This window comes from Macaca nemestrina, chromosome 5, assembly GCF_043159975.1.
Source record: "Macaca nemestrina isolate mMacNem1 chromosome 5, mMacNem.hap1, whole genome shotgun sequence".
NCBI lineage: Eukaryota > Metazoa > Chordata > Mammalia > Primates > Cercopithecidae > Macaca > Macaca nemestrina.
The window spans coordinates 130,112,117-130,132,346 of record NC_092129.1 but is presented as its reverse complement, the minus strand read 5'-3'; the positions used below and the strand labels follow the sequence as shown (position 1 = coordinate 130,132,346).

The 20,230-nt window shown below is 42.0% G+C and overlaps 1 protein-coding gene across 3 annotated transcripts; it reads left to right on the top strand.

The window, feature by feature from the left end:
- The first annotated feature begins 293 nt into the window (after window positions 1-293).
- LOC105490859 (transmembrane protein 14A) lies at window positions 294-16,593 on the top strand. Of its 3 annotated transcripts, none has more exons than XM_011756828.3 (5): window positions 294-384; window positions 6,426-6,511; window positions 11,188-11,289; window positions 13,752-13,839; window positions 16,016-16,593. In XM_011756828.3, the coding sequence occupies exons 2-5, from the start codon at window positions 6,442-6,444 to the stop codon at window positions 16,053-16,055; spliced, it is 300 nt and encodes a 99-aa protein (XP_011755130.1). In that variant the 5' UTR covers window positions 294-384; window positions 6,426-6,441; the 3' UTR covers window positions 16,056-16,593. The 3 variants fall into 3 exon arrangements, with proteins under 3 accessions (XP_011755130.1, XP_011755132.1, XP_011755131.2); XM_011756830.2 differs by having other exon boundaries at window positions 300-454; XM_011756829.3 differs by lacking the exon at window positions 294-384 and adding an exon at window positions 546-629.
- Window positions 16,594-20,230: the final 3,637 nt, after the last annotated feature.

The window sequence follows — 20,230 nt, the reverse complement described above, 5'->3', positions numbered from 1 at the left end:
ATGAATGGAGTTAACTTAAAAATCTTCGCCTTCTATAATCTTGGCTACATGCAGATACGCTTCCTGCCAGTCCCGCTCCGTCAGGCGGGAGGCAGGAAACCCCAGCCCTGGCTCCAGGACAGGGCCGAAGGTAGGATAGACGGAGCAACGGGTCCGGCTACCGCCGGGATGTCGCAGCGCAGGGCCTCCTGTTTGCCTGACCTATAGGCCGACCCGATTCAGCCGAAGGGAATGGACAGGGCAGAGCCCTGCAAGGCTAGAAGGGACATAGCGCATGCGCGCGGCAGGGAGGGCGTCTCCGGCAGGGAGCGGCCTCTGCTCAGCGCGAGACTGCTGGGCGCTGGGTGGGACAGCGCTGGCGCGGAGACTGCTTCCGGATTCCAGGTACCTCGAGTGGCGGCAGCTAGCCCCAGACTTCTGTCTTTTCAGCCGCAGTGAGGGCTCGGGGCTGCAGGTGAGCTGTGCATCCCGCAATGGAGACCTTCCTGCTCTGAATTTTCTTACAGAACCGCAGAAATATAAGGGGCGTTGCTTACCGGGCATCCCCTCCCCCGCGCCAAACCTGTACAGCAAACGATGATGCAGAGGGCCTTGAGGGGATTTTGCAGGCCATCGGTCTTACCTCCCCGGTATCATTTTTCTCCTCCTCCTGGGAATTTCCCGAGTTTTTGCCTTCTGGTATCCCTAAATATCCCACCTATGCTGCCTCCTCCCTTCCTGGAGCTGGGGTGGTGGGGTGGGCTCATGGACCATTGCAAAATGCTTGGCAGGATTTTAACTTTCCCAGCACTACCCAGACCCCACTCGAAAATGTGCCTTTTGTGCCCTCCAAGAGCTCACGGGTAGGTAACTGTTATATCTTTAGCATGTGAAAATGCTTTTTATATAACAGTTGACTGAAAATCTCTTAGTTCTCCAAATTTTGGAGGATTTGGGGCGGTCGGCCTTGTTTTGTACCTAGTATAGTAAATCGTTTTGCTGCATTGCATCCAAGATGCTTTCTAGCCCTTCCAAGGCTTGAGCATCGCATTTGTGATGAGAGCGTGTGATGTGCTGTGCACATCCTCTCCCACCTTATCCCTTTCATGTTAACACAGCCTCTGGCTTTAATGTGTGCTTCTGGCCTGGCCACATGGCTCCGTCATGGAAAAGGTGATTCTTTTGTCTGAATATCCTCTCTGAGAACAGAACCTTCTTACAAGCATTGGGAGTAGATTTATTTTGCCTCCTTAGAACAACAGCCACTTCACTAAGGAGATTAAGGAGCTGCCTGTTTCCTGGCAATAAAGCTGTATTGGGTAGATCAGTTACAGAATGTTTTCAGGCAGAAGCTGTTCCTTTGGTTCACTCACTCATTTATTCATTTAACAAGTATTTTAAGTACCTGCCTTGTGCACCCTCGGTTTGCCCTCAAGGAGCTTGGCTGACTGAGAGGCGAGAGAATCCCAACCAAGTAAAAGAGTATGGATCCTCAAGAGAAGATCGCAGGAAGAGCTGGGAGGCTCAGGATGGAGTGGAATTAATTTTCACAACAGCTACTTGGCTTTAGGAGACAATTAGGTCTAAAAGTTACACCTGATAATGAAAGTGCTCTCATAAGCCTCAGATCTGTATGTAATGGTGTTTTCCTGTGTGTTGGGCGTCTCAGACTGAATACATTCCAAACACGTCCCATCATTCCTAACCACCTCCCTCTTCCCCGCCCCGCACACCTGCTGCTGTTCCCATGTTCTCTGTCTCAGAGAATAACATGAGGCTCCCTGACTCCCTGCTTCTCCTAATGGTCTGAGCCAGATACCTAGGGGTGAGTCATCTCTGATTCACCCTTGACTTTCCCTTCCCTCCTCGAATTCAATTCTGCTGACTCTACCTCCTGAACCTCTGAAATCTGTCCACCTTCTCTCCATTCTCATTGCCATTTCTCTAGATAAGCCTACCCTTATCAACTAAGCTCTTGCTTACTTTACTGCAACAGCTTCCCGATGTATCTCCCTGCCTGACTTCACCACCCATCTTCACTACTGCAACTGGGAAGTGCTTGCTGGAATTTAAATCTGATTGTGAGGCTCCCTTTGGTGATCCTTCTCTGCCCCTAGGACAGAACCAGACTCCCTTTACAGGGCTTATGTGGGTGTACAGCCCTGTCTTTCTCACCAGCTCCCTCTCTTTTCACAAGCCCCTTGTACTTTTCATTTTGAGAAATGCTTTCTTGTGCCATGAGGGCCTTGCACACACGCTCCCTTCTGCCAGGAACACCCTTCCCTGCCACCCTCTTCACTTGACTTATGCTCCCCTGTAGGGTAAATGCACCTGACAGCAATAATTAAAGCATACCCTTAGAATGACCCTGTGTGGCAGATGAACCTGAATGCGTTTTCTGAACTAGGGAACCCAGGCCTGCCCAACCCAGAGATTTGTTTCTTGTCTATGAAGAACATCTGAGCCCTGCCCCACCTGTCCCATAGAACAGGGGCCATATGGGGAATTGAGGCCTTGAATTTTGAGTTAAATCAAGGTTGCCAGGAGGAGGTCATTGAGGGGAGGGTGTTAAGTGAAAATGCTACGTAAATTGCATGATGTTTGCAAGCGGCTGTTTTCCTGCCCAGCTCACCGCCGCTGGACTCCCTCCTCTGTATGAAAGCCCCTAATGAAACCCCATGTCTCACTTGCTGGCTCTGGGTCTCTTTTGGCCTCTTGAACCTGTTGCCTTCCTTATTGAGGTTAATAGGGGTTTGGCACAACATCTCTCCAAGGTCCCAGCTGGAACCCTGTGTTATCTGGGCATCCTTCCTTAGGCTCCCAGTCCTTGCTGGGTGCCACTCCTTGTTATGGTACCCACACCTCTCCTCTTAGGGCTCATTCACACATCTGCCTCCTACAGCTGTGTTGTACTGGACCAAGGCCATGTCTAAGCACTTACCATTGCTTCCTGCTGCCTTGCACAAAGAAAATGCTCAATAAATAGCTGTTAAGTTGAATTGAGTACAAATATATGTTACGATACTATGATATGATTCGTTAAGTAAATCATAAATTCACTCTACCTCAGTTTTCTCAGTGTGCTGAAATAGTAATAGCCTTACACACGTCAAGCTCAAAATAGATGTCAGGGTGAATGAGAAGAAGAATCATTATTATTGGAGCAGCTAATATTTGTTGAGTGCTCAGTATGTGCAAGGCACTGTTCTAAGTGCTTTATAGTATTAACTCATTTAATTCTCAGAACAATCCTATAAGGTAGATATTTTTGTTATCCTTATTTTAAAGTTGGAGAAACTGAGTTATTGAGTTTCCACAGCTAGTAAGTGGCAGTGTCAGGTTTGAAGGTAAGCATACTTTAGAGTATATGGTTAGCTCCTTTAGAAAGTAGTAAGTAGGACCAAACATGAGAAGTTCATGGGGCTGAACATTGTAAGTTACCAGATGGAACACAGTGCCCCGTGGTCACAACTTTAAGCTGTGAAGAGCATGTGATTGATCCAGAATTGAAAACTCTGAAGAACATGTTTGGTTTACATATTCACTTTTTTCAGCAGCTAACTCAGTTACCGGAGGTGATGTTGCATAGTGGTTAGGACTGAGACTTCCCCGAGTCAGAAATCTTTGTTTTGCTGTATAACCTTCGGGCATTGCTTGCATTCTCTGTGCGCCAGTTTCCTCATCTGGAAAATGAGGGTAATCATGATAGTACATACCATAGGGTGTGGTCATGATTACATGAGTTGATACATGCAAGGCACCTAGAATGCCTTAGAATGGCACCTAACACATAGTAATTGATCAAAAACATTATAACCTCTCTTATTATTATTTGTTTAGCCATCATTCAGTCAGCAAACGGTTTTTGGACCCAGCTTCTCCCTACATGTTACATCCTACTGTACCACCTCTCGGGCACAGATGAACTCTCCTGTTTTAGTTCTCCTTCCTGTAGATGCTGAGCATTTTTTACTGTTGCCTCCTTTTTGGTGCTGTCATCTCCTGTGCCTGAGATTCCCTCCCCCATACCCTTCCTCATAGTAAGTTCTGGTTGATGACTTTGAGATCAGCTCAAAACTTCTTTTCTTCTTCTTCGTCTTCATCTTCGTCTTTGTCGTCGTCGTCGTCATCGTCTTCTTCTTCTTTCTTCCTTCTTCTTCCTCCTCCTCCTTCTCCTCCTCCTCCTCCTCCTCCTCCTTCTCCTCCTCCTCCTTCTTCTTCTTCCTTCTTCCTTCTTCTTCTTTCTTCTTCTTCTCTTTTTTTTCTTTTTTTTTTTTGAGATGCCCAGGCTGGAGTGCAATGGCACAATCTCAGCTCACTGCAACCTCTGCCTCCCAGGTTCAAGGGATTTTCCTGTCTCAGCCTCCTGAGTAGCTGGGATTACAGACATGCACCATCATGCCATGCCCAGCTAATTTTTTGTATATTTAGTAGAGACAGGGTTTCAGCATGTTGACTACACTGGTCTTGAACTCCTGACCTCAAGTGATCCACCAGCCTCTGCCTTCCAAAGTGCTGGGATTACAGGGGTAAGCCACCTCATCCGGCCCGTTTTTCTGTTCTTCTACATTAATTTGTTACCAGTTGCTGTGGGAGATAAAAGGCCCATTAACCTAAATGATAAGCAATGAGAAAATTGTAAAAATATGCAAGGAATCTCATGTACCATTCCTTATATTTACAAAGATAATTACCTTCCCTGTGAAGGAAATATAGATGTGAGAAAGCTCAGAAATAAAGGCACCACTAGGAATCTTAGACCTTAAAAAGCTGTATGGAACTCTAGAACTCTTTTCATCTATTCTCTTAACTTGCAGGGAGAGTTCAGGGTGAGGGAGGGGCATGGTCTGAGGCCTGGTAGCCACATCTCTAGCCTGTGGCTGACACACTATCTACTGCATCTGAGAGAATTGTGGGCAGGGTTTCAGTGGGACTTCTCACTACTGGGTATGTTTCAGCTGCTGCTATGATGCACAGTAGGATGTCATTGTCATCCATCTAACTTCATGCTGGGGCTATATTGTATTCTCTAGTGATTTGCCATTGATTAAGTGTGGATGTCTCTGCTACCACAGAAGAGTTGTCTTGCAAGGAAACTAATGACAAAGCCATTGTTTAAACTGAATTATTCAATCTCTAAGAAGACATCCATCTGTAAAGAATGAGAGGACTACTATCCGTACAAACATAAAAGAATTACAAGATGGAGTTGTGGAAGTTAAGGAATTTAGAGGAGGAAGAAGCCATTTGCACCAGATGACTTTGATATACAGGCTAGAGTTAAGGAAATTAGGAGGTAGTTAATAAGGGTAGAAGTCAGGGAAGAAGATTCAAAGGGAGGTGGGGTACAGGGGATAGTCGGGCTTTTGGGGATGGACAGGGAGGGAGGACATTTCAGGCAGGAAAGTGAAAAGTGAAGATTGTAGTGTCACGGTTCAGTGAAGAGACCTGGCTGACCAGAGCAGAAGTTTTATTTGGGGAAGTAGAAAGAATTAAACAGCTGAGAGTATGGCAGATCTTGAAGACAGGCAGAGGAGAATCAGCTTGAGGTATCCCCCGGAGTGTGCTTAACAGTGATGAGGATGAAGGGGATAGTAGAGGGTTGGGAGAGGTGAAGTTTGAACCTCTTTTTTCCCTTGAGACAGGGTCTCACTCTGTCACCCAGGCTGTAGTGCAGCGGCACAATCATGGCTCATTGCAAACTCAACCTCCCGTGCCCAAGCAGTCCTCCCAACTCAGCATCCCAAGTAGCTGGGACCACAGGTGCTTGCCATTACACCCCGCTAATTTTTTGTATTTTTACTAGAGATGGGGTTTTGCCATGTTGCTCAGGTTGGTCTCAAACTCCTGGGCTCAAGCCAAATGCCTGCCTTGGTCTTCCAAAATACTAGGATTACAGGCGTGAGCACCATGCCTGGCTGAACTTCCCTTTCTTTAGTAGATTAGAGAAATTAATTTCTGTAATTCTGTGGAATGCCTTTGTATTAGTCATTCTCACACTGCTCTAAAGAAGTACCTCAGACTCGGTAATTCATGAAGAAAAGAGGTTTAATCAACTCAACCAGGCTGTATAGGAGGTGTGGCTGGGGATGCCTCAGGAAACTTACAGTCATGGTGGAAGGCAAAGGGGAAGCAAGCATATCTTCACATGGCATCAGGAGTGGGAGAGAGCATGAAGGGGGAAGTGCTACACACTTTCAAACATCCAGATCTTATGAGAACTTTATCATGAGACAGTACTAGGGGGATGATGCTAAACCATTAGAAACCACCCCCATGATCCAGTCACCTCCCACCAGGCCCTACCTCCAACACTCAGGATCACAATTCAACATGGGATTTGAGTGGGGACACACAGCCAAACCATATAAGCATATCATTTTTAGATACATTCCGTCCCCAAAACTTTTTATTTTGTATAATCTGTCCTTTTCCCCTTGCTTTAGAATTGCAACCTTGCCAATGGACCTGATCGGTTTTGGTTATGCAGCCCTCGTGACATTTGGAAGCATTTTTGGATATAAGCGGAGAGGTAAGCCTAACCCAAATATTCATGAAAGGGAATTAGTGGGGGGTTTGGAGGTTGTGCTAGGTCATCTGAGGGTCTGTAAGTAGGATGAGAAGCTAAAGATGCCTTAGAGGTGGCTGAAGACCAGCGTGTCATGGAAGGGATTCATGAAAGGAAGAGGCTTCCGTGGGGTTGGGCATTACAGAGTGTTCCAACCTGGGGGTTCTGGGCCTCTTTTCCACCACAAAACTTTCACTTCACTTCATTATCAGTTGCATAGTTAATTGATTTAATTTCCCTCAGGACCATTGCTTGTTATTAAATAAGGATTTTTTTTTTTTTTGCTTTACATAATCGTGATACCAAAAAACTGAGTTCTGTTGATCCTGTGTGTTGCAATGAAAGCATTGTTAAATATTCAATTATCATATCCAAAGTTGTCTTTTCACCTTTGTCCAAAAGAGGGGGAAAAAAACTGAGGTAATCAATTAAAGGGTTTTTATGGAGAAAAAGGAAAGGTCAAGATTTTTTATCTTACTTTTATTTTAGAATCATTTATAGTCATGATGTCTCCTAGTTATGTTTCATATATATATATATGTACAACCTTTAATCGTCTTTCTGACAAACCGTCTCTTACATTTTAATGAAATTTTTTAAATGAAGCTTTTTATTTCAAAGGGTATTGTATTTGTGGCAGTGGTTGACTTGAATTTGAGTGAAAAAGCCAGGTCTGCATGGTTACCAGTTAGCTTCCTTCATTAAAGGCTGCTAAGAAGTCAAAGACCAGAAGCACAGTATAGCTCTTATAGCTGGGGGGCTGGCAGGGTAGAAATGACCATCATCTATGATTCCTTAAAGCCTATAATTCATCTTGGATTTTTGTTCATTGTTTCCATCTTAATGTATGTATTAGAGGTATGTATTTGAAGAAGAAAAAGATAATGGCACCAAAGTAAGACCTATAAACCAACTACTCAGAGGTTGACGTTTCATAATCTACTTTAAAGAGGACTCAGTTTAAAATGCTGATAAGATTGTTTTTGAAAAAAAGAATTTCATTGTCAAAGACAATGTCTAAATAACTTCTATTACAGAATAGAAAAGAACATCTGGGCATTTTTGCCTGTCTTTATGAGAGGTAGAAAGACAGTGGGCGGAGGGGGGAGAGAGAAAGAGAGTGTGTGTGTGTGTGTGTGTGTGTGTGTGTGTGTGTGTGTTGGAATGGAAGGAATCATTTTACTCTAACTCACATCTCTTCAGTGTTTACCAGCTGGTGGGAACAAATGAAATTACATTAGCTGTGAGGTCTCTGATTTCAAGGGCTTGCTGTTGTCCACCTGCACAATATAGTTCCTTGGCCTCCTGCAAGAGCCCCCCACTGAGTGATCCTGGAAGCCCCCAAGGGTATTATGGGTTCACAAGGAAGCTCACTTTGTAGTATAATGTGAGGTAAAAGCACGGGCCACAGAATCAAGCATTCCTGCATTCTAGTCTTGACACTACCACTTACTAGCACTGATACTCAGGTGAGGTGTTTCAACATCTGGGCCTCAGTTCCTCACCTGTAAATTAATCTGTTAGGATTAAATAAGATGATGCATGGTACACATTTCACATGGTGCCTGGCATAGAATAAAGTTTTAATATTCTTTTTTTTTTTTCTGCTGCTACTGCCCTGCCAGTGGGTGGTCTGTGAACCAATGAGGCATAATACCTTTTTCTAGTTTTGTACTCTAGTTTTATATTATGTTCTAAGCTGCCAGTGGCCCAAATGTCTTAGAATGTGTGTGTAAGGTGAGTTAACTCTCCTTTGACTTAGAGCTTCCCTAGGTATGAGTCCTATGTAGCTGGGCCAGGAGACCCTTCTACAGGATAGTTATTGAGAATAATCTTGGGTGGGTGAAAGATGTGATGTTGAAATGGTATTTGGTGGGAGGACATGGATGTATCTAAATCCTAAACTAGACCAGCTGTGAGACACAAGTGGGGTTAAAGGGAGAAGCTGATAGATTTTTATTTTGGTGGGGGTACAGTGGGGAGAGAGGGGAGCCAGTGGCGGGACACAGGATGCTGACCACTGTGCTTGCCTGGGCTCTCCCCTCCTCCCAGGTAGGTCTCCAGAGAGGTGGATGACCAGGAAGACACTATGATATGGAGGCTCTTCTTAGGCCAGGTAACACTGAGTGCCCAGAGCGAAAGAGGGCCAGATGGCATTCCCTGCCTTCTCCCACACTAGGGCTGGACCAGACCTTACACCTTCCTACTCCAGTGGAAGGGAAGGGCACTGACACAGCCATCCCTCCAGAGAGGCTCAGGTGTGCTTGCTGGGCAGGCCGCTGTTCTGAGGACCACAAGAGCACCTGCAGGGAAGCTCCCAGAGGCATCTTTCAACTCCTTTTAAAACTCCTCTTCCAAGACTGCCCCACCCAGATCAGGCCTCCCAGGAAGTGGGAAGGAAAGAGTTTAGAGCTGCTTTTCTTGTAGCCCCCACTGTGGGGTACTGAGCTTGTTCTCAGGATCTTTGCTTCCTTCCAATAGCATGGCTTTCTTGTAAAACAGCTCATAGTCCTGCCACCTTCCTCAGGCAAGATGAAATTTCTCAAGAACCTTCCTGGTTCTTGCTGCCGGTGAGCCTGCCTCTGCTGTTTGCTGTCTGATCTCATCAAGACTGAAGTGTAGACACTGCCACTTTCTCCGCATACTTAAGTGTGTGTGTATGGTGGTGGTGGGGAGGGTGGGATGGGGTGATCCTAACAGTTCAGAAATCTTCAGGGTATACAGAAAAGAGCATCATAGAATCTCTAGGTGGGAAAACACCTTAATGGTCACCTAGTTGTGCATTTCAGAAAATATTTTAATCTCTTTAACAATATCCTTATCTGGTATCTTCTGCTTGAACATGACCCATAACAGGGATGCATTAAATCAGTATATATCAAGTGCTCCTATGTACCTGGCCCTGTGTCTCCCCCTGGGGAAACAGCAATGAGAAAAAAGAATGGCGCTCACAAGTGGGTAAGGGCAGACTGACATTCAATCCATGAACAGCATATAAACGTATGATCAGGAATAGTGGAAGACTATGATGGGGGTCCTCGTTCAGAATGGTGGGTCAGAGAAGTCAACACTGAAGCAGACATCCAAAGGTGAGCTGCACTTGGCCAAGTGAAGTGCAGAGACAAGCAGTCTGCACAAGGAACAGTATGTCTAAAAGCCATGAGGAATAGAGTTTGGTATATTCAGAGAACTGAAAGAAGGCCAGGGTTCCCACAATATAGCAAACTGGATTATTTTTCCTAAGAGCTTTGGGAAGCACTGAGGGTTTTTTATTAGGAGAGTGACCTGTCCAGATGTATGTTTTTTAAAAGATCATCTTACCATGTTTGAAGAATAGCTTTTGGGGGAAACAATGTGTAATTTAACATTATCTCCAACTGTAACATTCTAAGCCATTTTATATATATGTCATGGATGATTGACACACACACACATATATATATATATATGGCATGGATGATTAACCCTGTTTTACAACTGCTAAAACTTAGGGAGGCTAAGTGACTTAGCCAGAGTCCTTTAGCCAGCAAGTGAAAGAATTAGGACTAGAACCTAACGTGTTTGTCTTCTCATTCAGGATGCTGCTCTGGTGTGTGTGTGCGTGTGTGTGTGTGTTGTGTGGTGTGTGTTGTGTTGTGTGTGTGGTGTGTGTTGTGTGTGTGATATGTGTGTGTTGTGTGTGGGATGTGTGTGTTGTGTGTGTGTTGGGTGTGTGTTTTGTGTGTGTTTTGTGTGTTGTGTTTATGTGTTGTGCGTGTGTGTTGGATGTGTATGCATGCATGTGCTGCAGTGGTTTTTAACCCTGGCTGCACATTTGAATTTCCAATGGATATTTTAAAAATAGAGATACTTTGACCCTATCCCCCCAAGGGATTTTAACCCAATAGATTCTAAATAGGGTGAGTTCCATGAAGCAAGGATTGTGTGTGTGTTATTCATAGTGTCACTGGCATGTAACCCACTGTCCAGTGCACAGAAAGTGCTTGGTGTTTGTCACAGTGCTCTGGGGCGGGTGTATGGGTTGGGGGCTGGGAGTGTACTGGTGGGGTCGGTGCATGGGATAGGGACTGGGTAGCTGGGGTCAGTACTCTGGTTCTTCCTCTTTCTTGGTAGGGCCTCCATTAGTCCTTGAGTCCTGACATCTTGAGGCTTGAAGGTTTGTTAATTATTCAGTATGGAACCATTGCTTGGTTTGTATAGCACTTCTGTCTTTACCTCTATAAACTAAAAATACCTTTGCATCTTAGTTTTTATCATCACAACCTCATCATAAAAAGGAGGCAAGGAGAATAGAAAAAATTTAAAAAGAAGGGCTTAGGAAGTTAAATAATTGCCCAAGATCATGCAATCAATGTCCAAGCCACCAGCACAAGGCAGGTTTTCTTATTCCCCCAAGTGACATCTGACCCCCTGCACTGCTGCGCCCACAGGGCTCCTCTGCCTTGCGTTTGGGTTCAGCAGGAAACAGTCATCTCCTAGAAAGTATCCATGAAGAGGCCCATTCTTAATTTGGCTTTGTCCAGTTACTGTGCTCAAGCAGGAATACATTTGAAGGTACCTGTATCATGCTAGAAGTAATGGAATGAATTCCTTTCATTTTGGGATTCTCTTTGTGAGCCCATGTTTTTTTCCCCTCCCAGGTGGTGTTCTATCTTTGATTGCTGGTCTTTTTGTTGGATGTTTGGCTGGCTATGGAGCTTACCGTGTCTCCAATGACAAACGAGATGTAAAAGTGTCACTGTGTAAGTAAGGCATTTTTTCCTGGTTACAGAGACTCAAACATTGGAGGTGGTGATCTTTTTTGATACCCTATGCTAGATATACCTGAACATATTTAGTCAAATGGCAAATGGCCATCTGCATGTGTTGAGGCTGAATACAACACTTACTCCTTTCTAGAAAGACCTGATAAAAAATGATGTTACTGCTACCAGGCCTTCCAACTGAGAAGAATATTTCTATAAAAACCTGTTACCTGAAAAATTGAATTACGAAAAGCAAGGAATTATTTTCAGATTTTCTGCTAACTCTCCTAAATGCATGTTTAGCATAGTTTTCACATTGTTGTGAGAATAACTAAAAAAGAGACAGCCTTGCATTGTTTCATTTAATTCACAAACAGCTTTTAGATTCTGCACTGCCTTAAGACTTAACCTAAGCCGGGCGCGGTGGCTCAAGCCTGTAATCCCAGCACTTTGGGAGGCCGAGGCGGGCGGATCACAAGGTCAGGAGATCGAGACCACAGTGAAACCCCGTCTCTACTAAAAATACAAAAAAATTAGCCGGGCGCGGTGGCGGGCGCCTGTAGTCCCAGCTACTCAGGAGGCTGAGGCAGGAGAATGGCGGGAACCCGGGAGGCGGAGCTTGCAGTGAGCCTAGATCGCGCCACTGCACTCCAGCCTGGGCAATAGCGTGAGACTCCGTCTCAAAAAAAAAAAAAAAAAAAAAAAAAAAGACTTAACCTAAAAAAGTAAGGCTGACACTTTTTTAGTTTCTTCCCTTGTTAAGCTTAATGGGAGAATATCCACAGAAAAAATGGAAACCTGTGTGTTTAAAGTCACCAGGACACTTGACTTTCATCTCACTTGAAAGAGATATACAGTGAAGGTTTAGAAAACTATGCCAAGGACATTTTCTCTAGTTGATTTATTATTCAAAGTGCCTTGGTCATGTATGGAAAAAAATATAAATGAAGACAAAATTGTTCTATATTTGAAGGAGAGAGAGATTTGGGTTTTTTTTTTTTTCTTTAGTCATTTTTATAAGGGGGTAGGGATATTTTTAGTAATGAGGTTATGTTAGATGTATCAGCCAGATATAGTGATATTAGGATTTTTATTGATGTGCATTTAAATAGTTCACAAGTATTTGTTGTCAGTCATTTTATTTTTTATATCAATAAACAGTTTTTCTTTGAAAGCTGTTTTTAAACTGTGGCATTGATGTCCTAATCTCTTACATAAAACTACCTCTCCCTTCATAGGCACAGCTCTAAAAAGGCTGACATGATGCTTCTGAATAAAATACTATTGCTTAGACTATTTAGTCTGCAGGCATCAAATTCTCCAAAATGGAATGCTACAAAACAAAACCAGTCTGCCTTCTTTTAAGTATTTTTTTATTAATCAGATCTTACTTGTAAAAGATACATTAACTGTTTTCTTCATATTCAGTTAACTGAACATTATTGAGTGTGTCCTGTGGGTCCAAGTGTACTACTTAGTGTTTCTGAGGGAAGTTGAATAAAGCTCAGTGCTAGCCTTCAAGGAGTGTTCTTTGAATAGAAATTTAGGTTAGTTAGAAAAAGACTCTTAGCTAGCTAGGCATGGTGGCTCATGCCTATAATCTCAGCACTTTGGGAGGCCGAGGCTGGTGGATCACTTGAGACCAGGAGTTCAAGACCAGCCTGGCCAACATAGCAAGACCCTGTCTCTACTAAAAATACAAAAATTAGCTGGATGTGGTTGTGCGTGGCTGTAATCTCAGCTACTCAGGAGGCTGAGGCAGGAGAATTGCTTGAACCCGGGAGGCGGAGGTTGCTGTGAGCTGAGATCACGCCACTGTATTCCAGCCTGGGTGACAGGGCAAGACTCTGTCTCAACAACAACAACAACAACAAAAAAAAAAAAAAAGAAAAAAAGTCTTTCTCTTTTGAAGATATTTCAGGAATTGATTTTAACATGTTTGTTTACCCAGAAACCTTTTTGATGAGGTAGATTATGAAGTGTTTTTTTGTTGTTGTTTGTTTTTTGTTATTTTGAGACGGAGTTTCATTCTTATTGCCCAGTCTAGAGTGCAATGGAACAATCTCAGTTCACTGCAACCTCCACCTCCCCGGTTCGAGCGATTCTCCTGCCTCAGCCTCCCAAGTAGCTGGGAGTACAGACATGTGCCACCACGCCCTGCTAAATTTTTTTGTATTTTTAGTAGAGACGAGGTTTCTCCATGTTGGTCAGGCTGGCCTCGAACTCCCAACATCAGGTGATCCGCCCACCTCTGCCTCCGAAAGTGCTGGGATTATAGGCTTGAGCCACTGGCCCATGAAGTGTTTTAATAGAGCACTTTATCTTTTCCGGACAATGGCAACTCAGTACCTATCCATTATAGTCGTAATGTTAGAAAGCTTTAAATGGTACCCACTGTTTTCCCACAAGCATGGATAACATGTTTGAAACTCTGGTTTATGAATTAGTTTGGTTTTCAGTTACAGCTTTCTTCCTGGCTACCATAATGGGTGTGAGATTTAAGAGGTCCAAGAAAATAATGCCTGCTGGTCTGGTTGCAGGTTTGAGGTAAGTAAAGCTATTTTGATCAATACTTTCCTGTGCTGTTGTTTTGAAGTGCTGAATTTTTGGGAAACATCAATTTTAATTTGAAAGATCAAAGTCCTTTTTGTTACAATAAGCATGACAGTAAAAACCTTAAGATAGCATGGATTCAGTGGGTCTTTGATATTGATGTACCCGTGAACATTCTTTTTTTTTTTTTTTTTTTTTTTTTTTGAGACGGAGTCTCGCTCTGTCACCCAGGCTGGAGTGCAGTGGCCAGATCTCAGCTCACTGCAAGCTCCGCCTCCCGGGTTCCCGCCATTCTCCTGCCTCAGCCTCCCGAGTAGCTGGGACTACAGGCGCCGCCACCTCGCCCGGCTAATTTTTTGTGTTTTTAGTAGAGACGGGGTTTCGCCGTGTTAGCCAGGATGGTCTCGATCTCCTGACCTAGTGATCCGCCCGTCTCGGCCTCCCAAAGTGCTGGGATTACAGGCTTGAGCCACCGCACCCGGCCAATAGTGCTGCTGTAGTACGGAGTCACAAAGCCATACTTGCCTTTTTCAGAAGAAAGAGCTAAACTCAGCCTCATTTTTCCTCAGGATTCACCCATCTGCAACAGTAAATGTGTTCATTTAAATCTAATACTCAGTCCCTTTTAGAAAGTTTGACAGAGTGACAGTGTGATACAGTTATTTCAAGTTTTTAAGGGAGAGAAATTTAATATTTTTAAGAGTTTTTAAGAGAGAAGTTTTAATATTTTTTAAAAGATAAACAGAGCACCTCAAGTTTCTCTTAATTTGATCCAGTAATTCTATCCATGAGATTAAGCATATCACCAAATAAAAATTTAGAGATAACATTTTACAAATTTCTCCGGAAAGTTAGCTTTATATGTTGAAAGCTATAAACATGTTTATTTCCTTCGATAGACATTTTCACTTTTTGGAATTTATTCCAAAGCAGTGAGATATGCACAAAGACTGATGTTCATTGTAACTTTATTTCCAATGGAAACACGATAGACTGAAAAATTAGGAACAACCTAACAGTTCACCAGTAAGGAGATGTTTGAATAAATGTTTTGTCCATTTAATGGAATATTGAGTGAGCATTACATTTTTATGTTTTCAAAAATGATTTGGTGGCATTGGAAAATCTTAGTGACATAAGTAAGGTATAAAAACAGGATAAAAAACAACCAAATACAGTGTGATTAAAAAAATGTTTGTGTATAAAAAAACAGGAAGGAAATACTTCAAACTATTAGTAGTGTTTTTCTGTGGGTGGTAGCATGATGAATAATTTTAATGTTCCTCTTTCTACTTTAGTCACACTACTACTTTTTCTACTCTAGTCACACTAGAAAATTCTAGTGTGACTAGAATTTTCAGGGAGGGGAGGAGGAGTGTGATTACAAAAGACAGCTTTCCAGTTATAGCCCTGTTCTAAAAGTGATACTTGGTGGTAGGAAGAATCAGAAGTAGGGTTTATGGGCTGGGTGTGGTAGCTCACACCCGTAATCCCAGCACTTTGGGAGGCTGAGGCGGGTGGATCACTTAAGGTCAGGAGCTCAAGGTCAGGACCTCAAGACCAGCCTAGCCAACATGGCACAACCCCATCTCTACAAAAATTAGCCGAGTGTGGTGGCAGGCACCTGTAATCCCAGCTACTTGGGAGGCTGAGGCAGAATTGCTTGAGCTCAGGAGGTGGAGGTTTCAGTGAGCCAAGATTGCATCAGTACACTCCATCCTGGGTGACACAGTGAGACTTTCCTGACTCCCATCAGGAAAAAAAAAAAAAAAAAAGAAGTAGGGTTTATGCATCCAGAAGGTGGCCTCAGTTAATAGAAAGTAGCTGAGATTAAATTAGTAACTCCCCCAAGTTGGTCCTTGATTATTTTTTCAAGTTGCTTTATTTTACTAGCTTTTGAAAGTTTGTTTCTTCCCAAACCTTTCTCTCATAAACCCTCATCCAAGGTTTTCAGGACAACAGGTTCTGATTTTTCCTTATTCATTTAGCGAACATTTTAAAGTGGCTAATTCAGTTATGTCTGGGATATTTTAATCCTCCAACGGGTTGAACTGGGAGAGTCCCCAAGCCAAGATTAGTAACACCAATGGACAGGCGAGTGCATGGCCCTTTCTGTCTTATGCCAGATAAAAGTGACTCTCCCTTTGTCTTTGTTTTATTTTAAATCCAGCCTCATGATGATCCTGAGACTTGTCTTGTTGCTGCTCTGAGCATCTGGAGGAACAGAAAACTAAGTTCATGTCATCCTGCTGTAATGGGCAGAGCATATTTTTTTGTATTTAAAAGATAAACTTCAATATGGAATGCTAGAAACACAAATAGCACTGTCACCTCTAATATGAACATTAGTTTGAGGTAGTTTTTTCCTAAAGCAAAAGTTTTAACTGTTTTCTAATTGTCAAGCGCTGTTTTCATTAAAAGTGTCTAATGAATCATGATACGCTCTTCCGTTTGCTGTGTCTATTTTCTATATATTTGGCATTTTTTGAAAATTCCAAATACTCATGTCTCAAGTAAGCTTAAACTACAACTTGTCACATAAAGCAGTTCTTAAGTGGAGTTCACAGAATGCTAATGTATCTATTTGTCATTTGTGTTATATTTGATATTATTAGAAATTATACTTTTTCCATTTTAATTGTATTGCTGCCAATGCTATTTTTTTCTTTAAAACATTTTATTCTTAGCACACTCTTACGTCCTAACAGAATGTATTCAGTATTCAAATAAAAGACATTTTGGTTCAAACCTGTTTCTTTCATGTTAGTTTTTCCTCTGAATACTTAAATCATCTTTGACATTTAAATGTTCAATTATTAACGAAAAGGGTTGAGAAGGAGGGTTTATTTAAGCCAACACTCTACTTCCTCAGGAGTAGATATTTTTTCTCTCTTAAAGAGTAACAATTCTGAAACAAAACCAATTTTGTTTCAAATTACCACTTTATTTTTAGGCATAGTTATAACTTTTAACGTCCAAGGCACTTTTAGGGTCCAAACTGAACATCAGGAAACCCGAATCCCAGCCCAATTCTTCCACCCATCTGATGCTCTTTGGAAGGTCATTTCCTTTCCCTCTGACTCAGTTTCTCATCCTTAAGGAGGAATTGAACTAAATGCTCGACCCCTTAGAGCTCTAAAAATCTATAGTTCCTATCCTGTTGGCTCTGTGCAGTGGTGTCATATTTCACACCCTTTCTTGAAGTGAAAGTGTAGGGTCCTCAACTGATAACAGCAGAGTTCATGTGGTTCTGTTCCATCGGTTACCTTTCCCAACTGACTTTCAAGGAGGTTGTTAAACTTTCAGTGATAAGTAATTCAATTAAGGGCAGAAAAAAGCTCTACCAGTTGAACTGACTAGGAAATCTAGATAAAATTCTTTGACGTACTTAAAACCCAATTTAAAGAAGAAGAAAAAAAATCCCTTGAATCCTAATGATGGCAAAGAGGTTGTTACCACAGGCAAGGCTGGAAAAAACCGTCATCATTGAGGTGCTCTGCTCACTCACTAGCTGTCAGAGATGATTGAGGAGAATCTTCAGATTCCGACTGACAGCAGCTTATAATAGTCAAAACCGATTATGATACTGAAGTAGAAACTAACTGTGAAATTGATCCTAGAAATACATGCCGTGTCTGCAGAATATTCTAGTGATTGAAAGTTTAAGAAACTAGTTTGAAGCTATGCTGTTCCCTGGACTTTTCCCAAAATGTGGTAGAAGTGTATGATGGTGATGTGTGTGCTTTTTGTTTTGTTTTGTTTTTAAAGAAATCTTTGACATTCATTTGCATATTTGTGATTTTACTCTTTTGCAATACGTAGAAGGATTCATATTTGGATGGTTCTGATTAATTGGTGTTTTTTTGTCTTATGAAAAATAGAAAAGGCTGTCTAGCTTAGAGGTATTAGGCAGTTTATGTCTTCATGTTTCATTACTTTATTACATTAACGTGGCTTTATGATATTTTTATGGGTCTGCTACAAATGCAGAGTGAAATATTTACTATGTTTCTTAGACTTCATTTGTTTCATTTGTTAATACTCAGCTACTATACTATTCATGTTTTTAAGAAACATACCACGTTCCAATTTAAATGTGTTCTTCACAGTCTCAATAGATTCTTCATCCAGTAGAGACTTCCTTTGGCTTCCAGGTTGGAGAAATTTATTAATTGTGGGGATGTGGCTGTTTCTGGCCTTGAATTTCTAAAATGCAAAAGAACCCTATCCATGAGAGAAGAATATAGCAAAACAAAGTAAAATGCAAATGAGCCACATTCTGGTGGAGGTGGGGGATAATTGGGATTTTCATACATTGTGTGGCATTGCAAAGTGATACTGCCACTTTGCAAGTTAGCCATATTTCTCAACCACAAAAATATTCATAGGCTATTACCAAATGATTCCATTTTAAAAATTGTATCCTAATGATGTAATCTTAAATGTGGAAAAATCTACACCTACAAAGATGTTGTTGCAACATTATTTATAAAAACAAACATTCTAAAGCATCCCGGTATACAATAAAGAGAAGTCCTCATTTTTCTTATGCCAGAAGCATTTTTCATGTTATGTAATCTTTGAAAACATAACTTTAAGTGGCTGCATAGAATTCTATCCAATGAATGTATCCTCATTTATGTAGACATTTCTCAGGTATGAGACATTTAAGTTGTTTATGATTTTCACTATTTAAAATCAGGTTAGGCCGTGGCACGGGTGAAAGTGGCCACTTTGGCAGTGACTCATCCTCGCAGCTAATGGGAAACAAGCGTGTTCTAGAAAGCCGGAGACTCCAGCGACCCCTCTTACCAACATCATGGCAGTCCCAGGTTGCAACAAGAACAGTGTCAGAGCAGGCTGTAAAAAATGTGGCTTCCTGGCCACCTGACTTTTGAATGCTGCGACTTTCTCCAAGTAGACCCCAAAGGGACATAGTGAAGATTGATGAATAAAATGAAGAACTGAATAAATTGCAGGTATTACAGGAAAAAAATAAATGAAGAGGAGAAGAAAAAGCAAAGAGAAAATCAATTTTTTTAAAAAAACAAAGCGGTCTTATTCATCCAGTTCCACTGAAGAGGACATTGCAAAAGAAACAAAAATATCAGAAGAAAAAAAAGAAAAAAAAGCCGGGTGTGGTGGCTCACGCCTGTAATTCCAGCACTTTGGGAGGCTGAGGTGGGTGGATCATGAGGTCAGGAGTTCAAGACCAGCTAGTCAACATGGTGAAATCCCATCTCTACTAAAAGTACAAAAAAAAAAAAAAAAAAAAAAATTATCTGGGCATAGTAGCTACTTAGGAGGCTGAGGCAGGAAAATCGCTTGAACCTGGGAGGCAGAGGTTGCAGTGAGCCAAGACCACACCACTGCACTCCAGCCTGGGCAACAGAGCAAGACTCCATCTCAAAAAAAATAAAAGAAAAAAGAAAAAAAGTAAATCAAAAAAAGAAAGCTGGGTGTGGTGGCTCACACTTGTAATCCCAGCACTTTGGAAGGCAGAGGCAGGCAGATCACCTGAGGTTGGGAGTTCAAGACCAGCCTGGCCAACATGGTGAAACCCATCTCTACTAAAAATACAAAAATTAGCCAGGGGTGGTGGCGGGCACCTGTAATCCCAGCTACTTGGGAGGCTGAGGCAGGAGAATCTCTTGAACCCAGGAGGCAGAGGTTGCAGTGAGCCGAGATTGTGCCACTATGCTCAACCTGGGGAACAGAGCAAGATATCATTTCCAAAAAAAAGGAAAAGAAAAAAGGAAAATCATTCTTCAACCCCTATTTGTTATGAATCCTCCGAAAAGTAACTGAGGCTTTAGCTTAAGCCATTAAATTTAAAGATTTGTTTAAAAATTATTTGCCCTTCCTTGGAATTTGCTATATATTATGCTTTGCAATAAATCGCAGCCTTTTCCATATAGACATTTTTCATGTGTGGTACCGTTATCCCTCTAGCAATATATTTTTAATGTGCTATGACTATAAAGTATTAAATCAGTCTTGTTACTTGATAGCCATGCCCCAAGTATAGCTATTTGTACATACTAAACATATCATTTTTGGTGTTTGTGTCTTTGTGTGTTTGGCTGGTATTATTACCTCCTAAGTTGATTGTAAAATGGCTTTACTACAGTCAACACAGGTAAAATCTACCTACCTGTTAATGAGTATTGCTGAATCAGGTGTCCACCTTCCAGTAATGAAGCTAGGTATGGGGTAATGTTTTGCTCTTGACACTGAAAAATTTAATAGCTTTGTAAGATATATAAAGATAGTGAAATTCTGTACTGTTTTTTAAATCTCTGGGGTTTTTTAAAATATAGAAGATGAAACTGCTTAATGGTCTTGACTAGGACTTTTAAAATGAATGGTGTCTGCGGGAAGATGA

Bases quoted from the DNA above. Each gene is read 5' to 3' on its own strand.
- LOC105490859 (XM_011756829.3), top strand. From the start codon at position 577: ATGATGCAGAGGGCCTTGAGGGGATTTTGCAGGCCATCGGTCTTACCT. The intron at 6,512-11,187 runs GTAAGCCTAACC...TTCCCCTCCCAG, and splicing joins TTTTGGATATAAGCGGAGAG to GTGGTGTTCTATCTTTGATT. The intron at 13,840-16,015 runs GTAAGTAAAGCT...TTTTAAATCCAG, and splicing joins GGTCTGGTTGCAGGTTTGAG to CCTCATGATGATCCTGAGAC.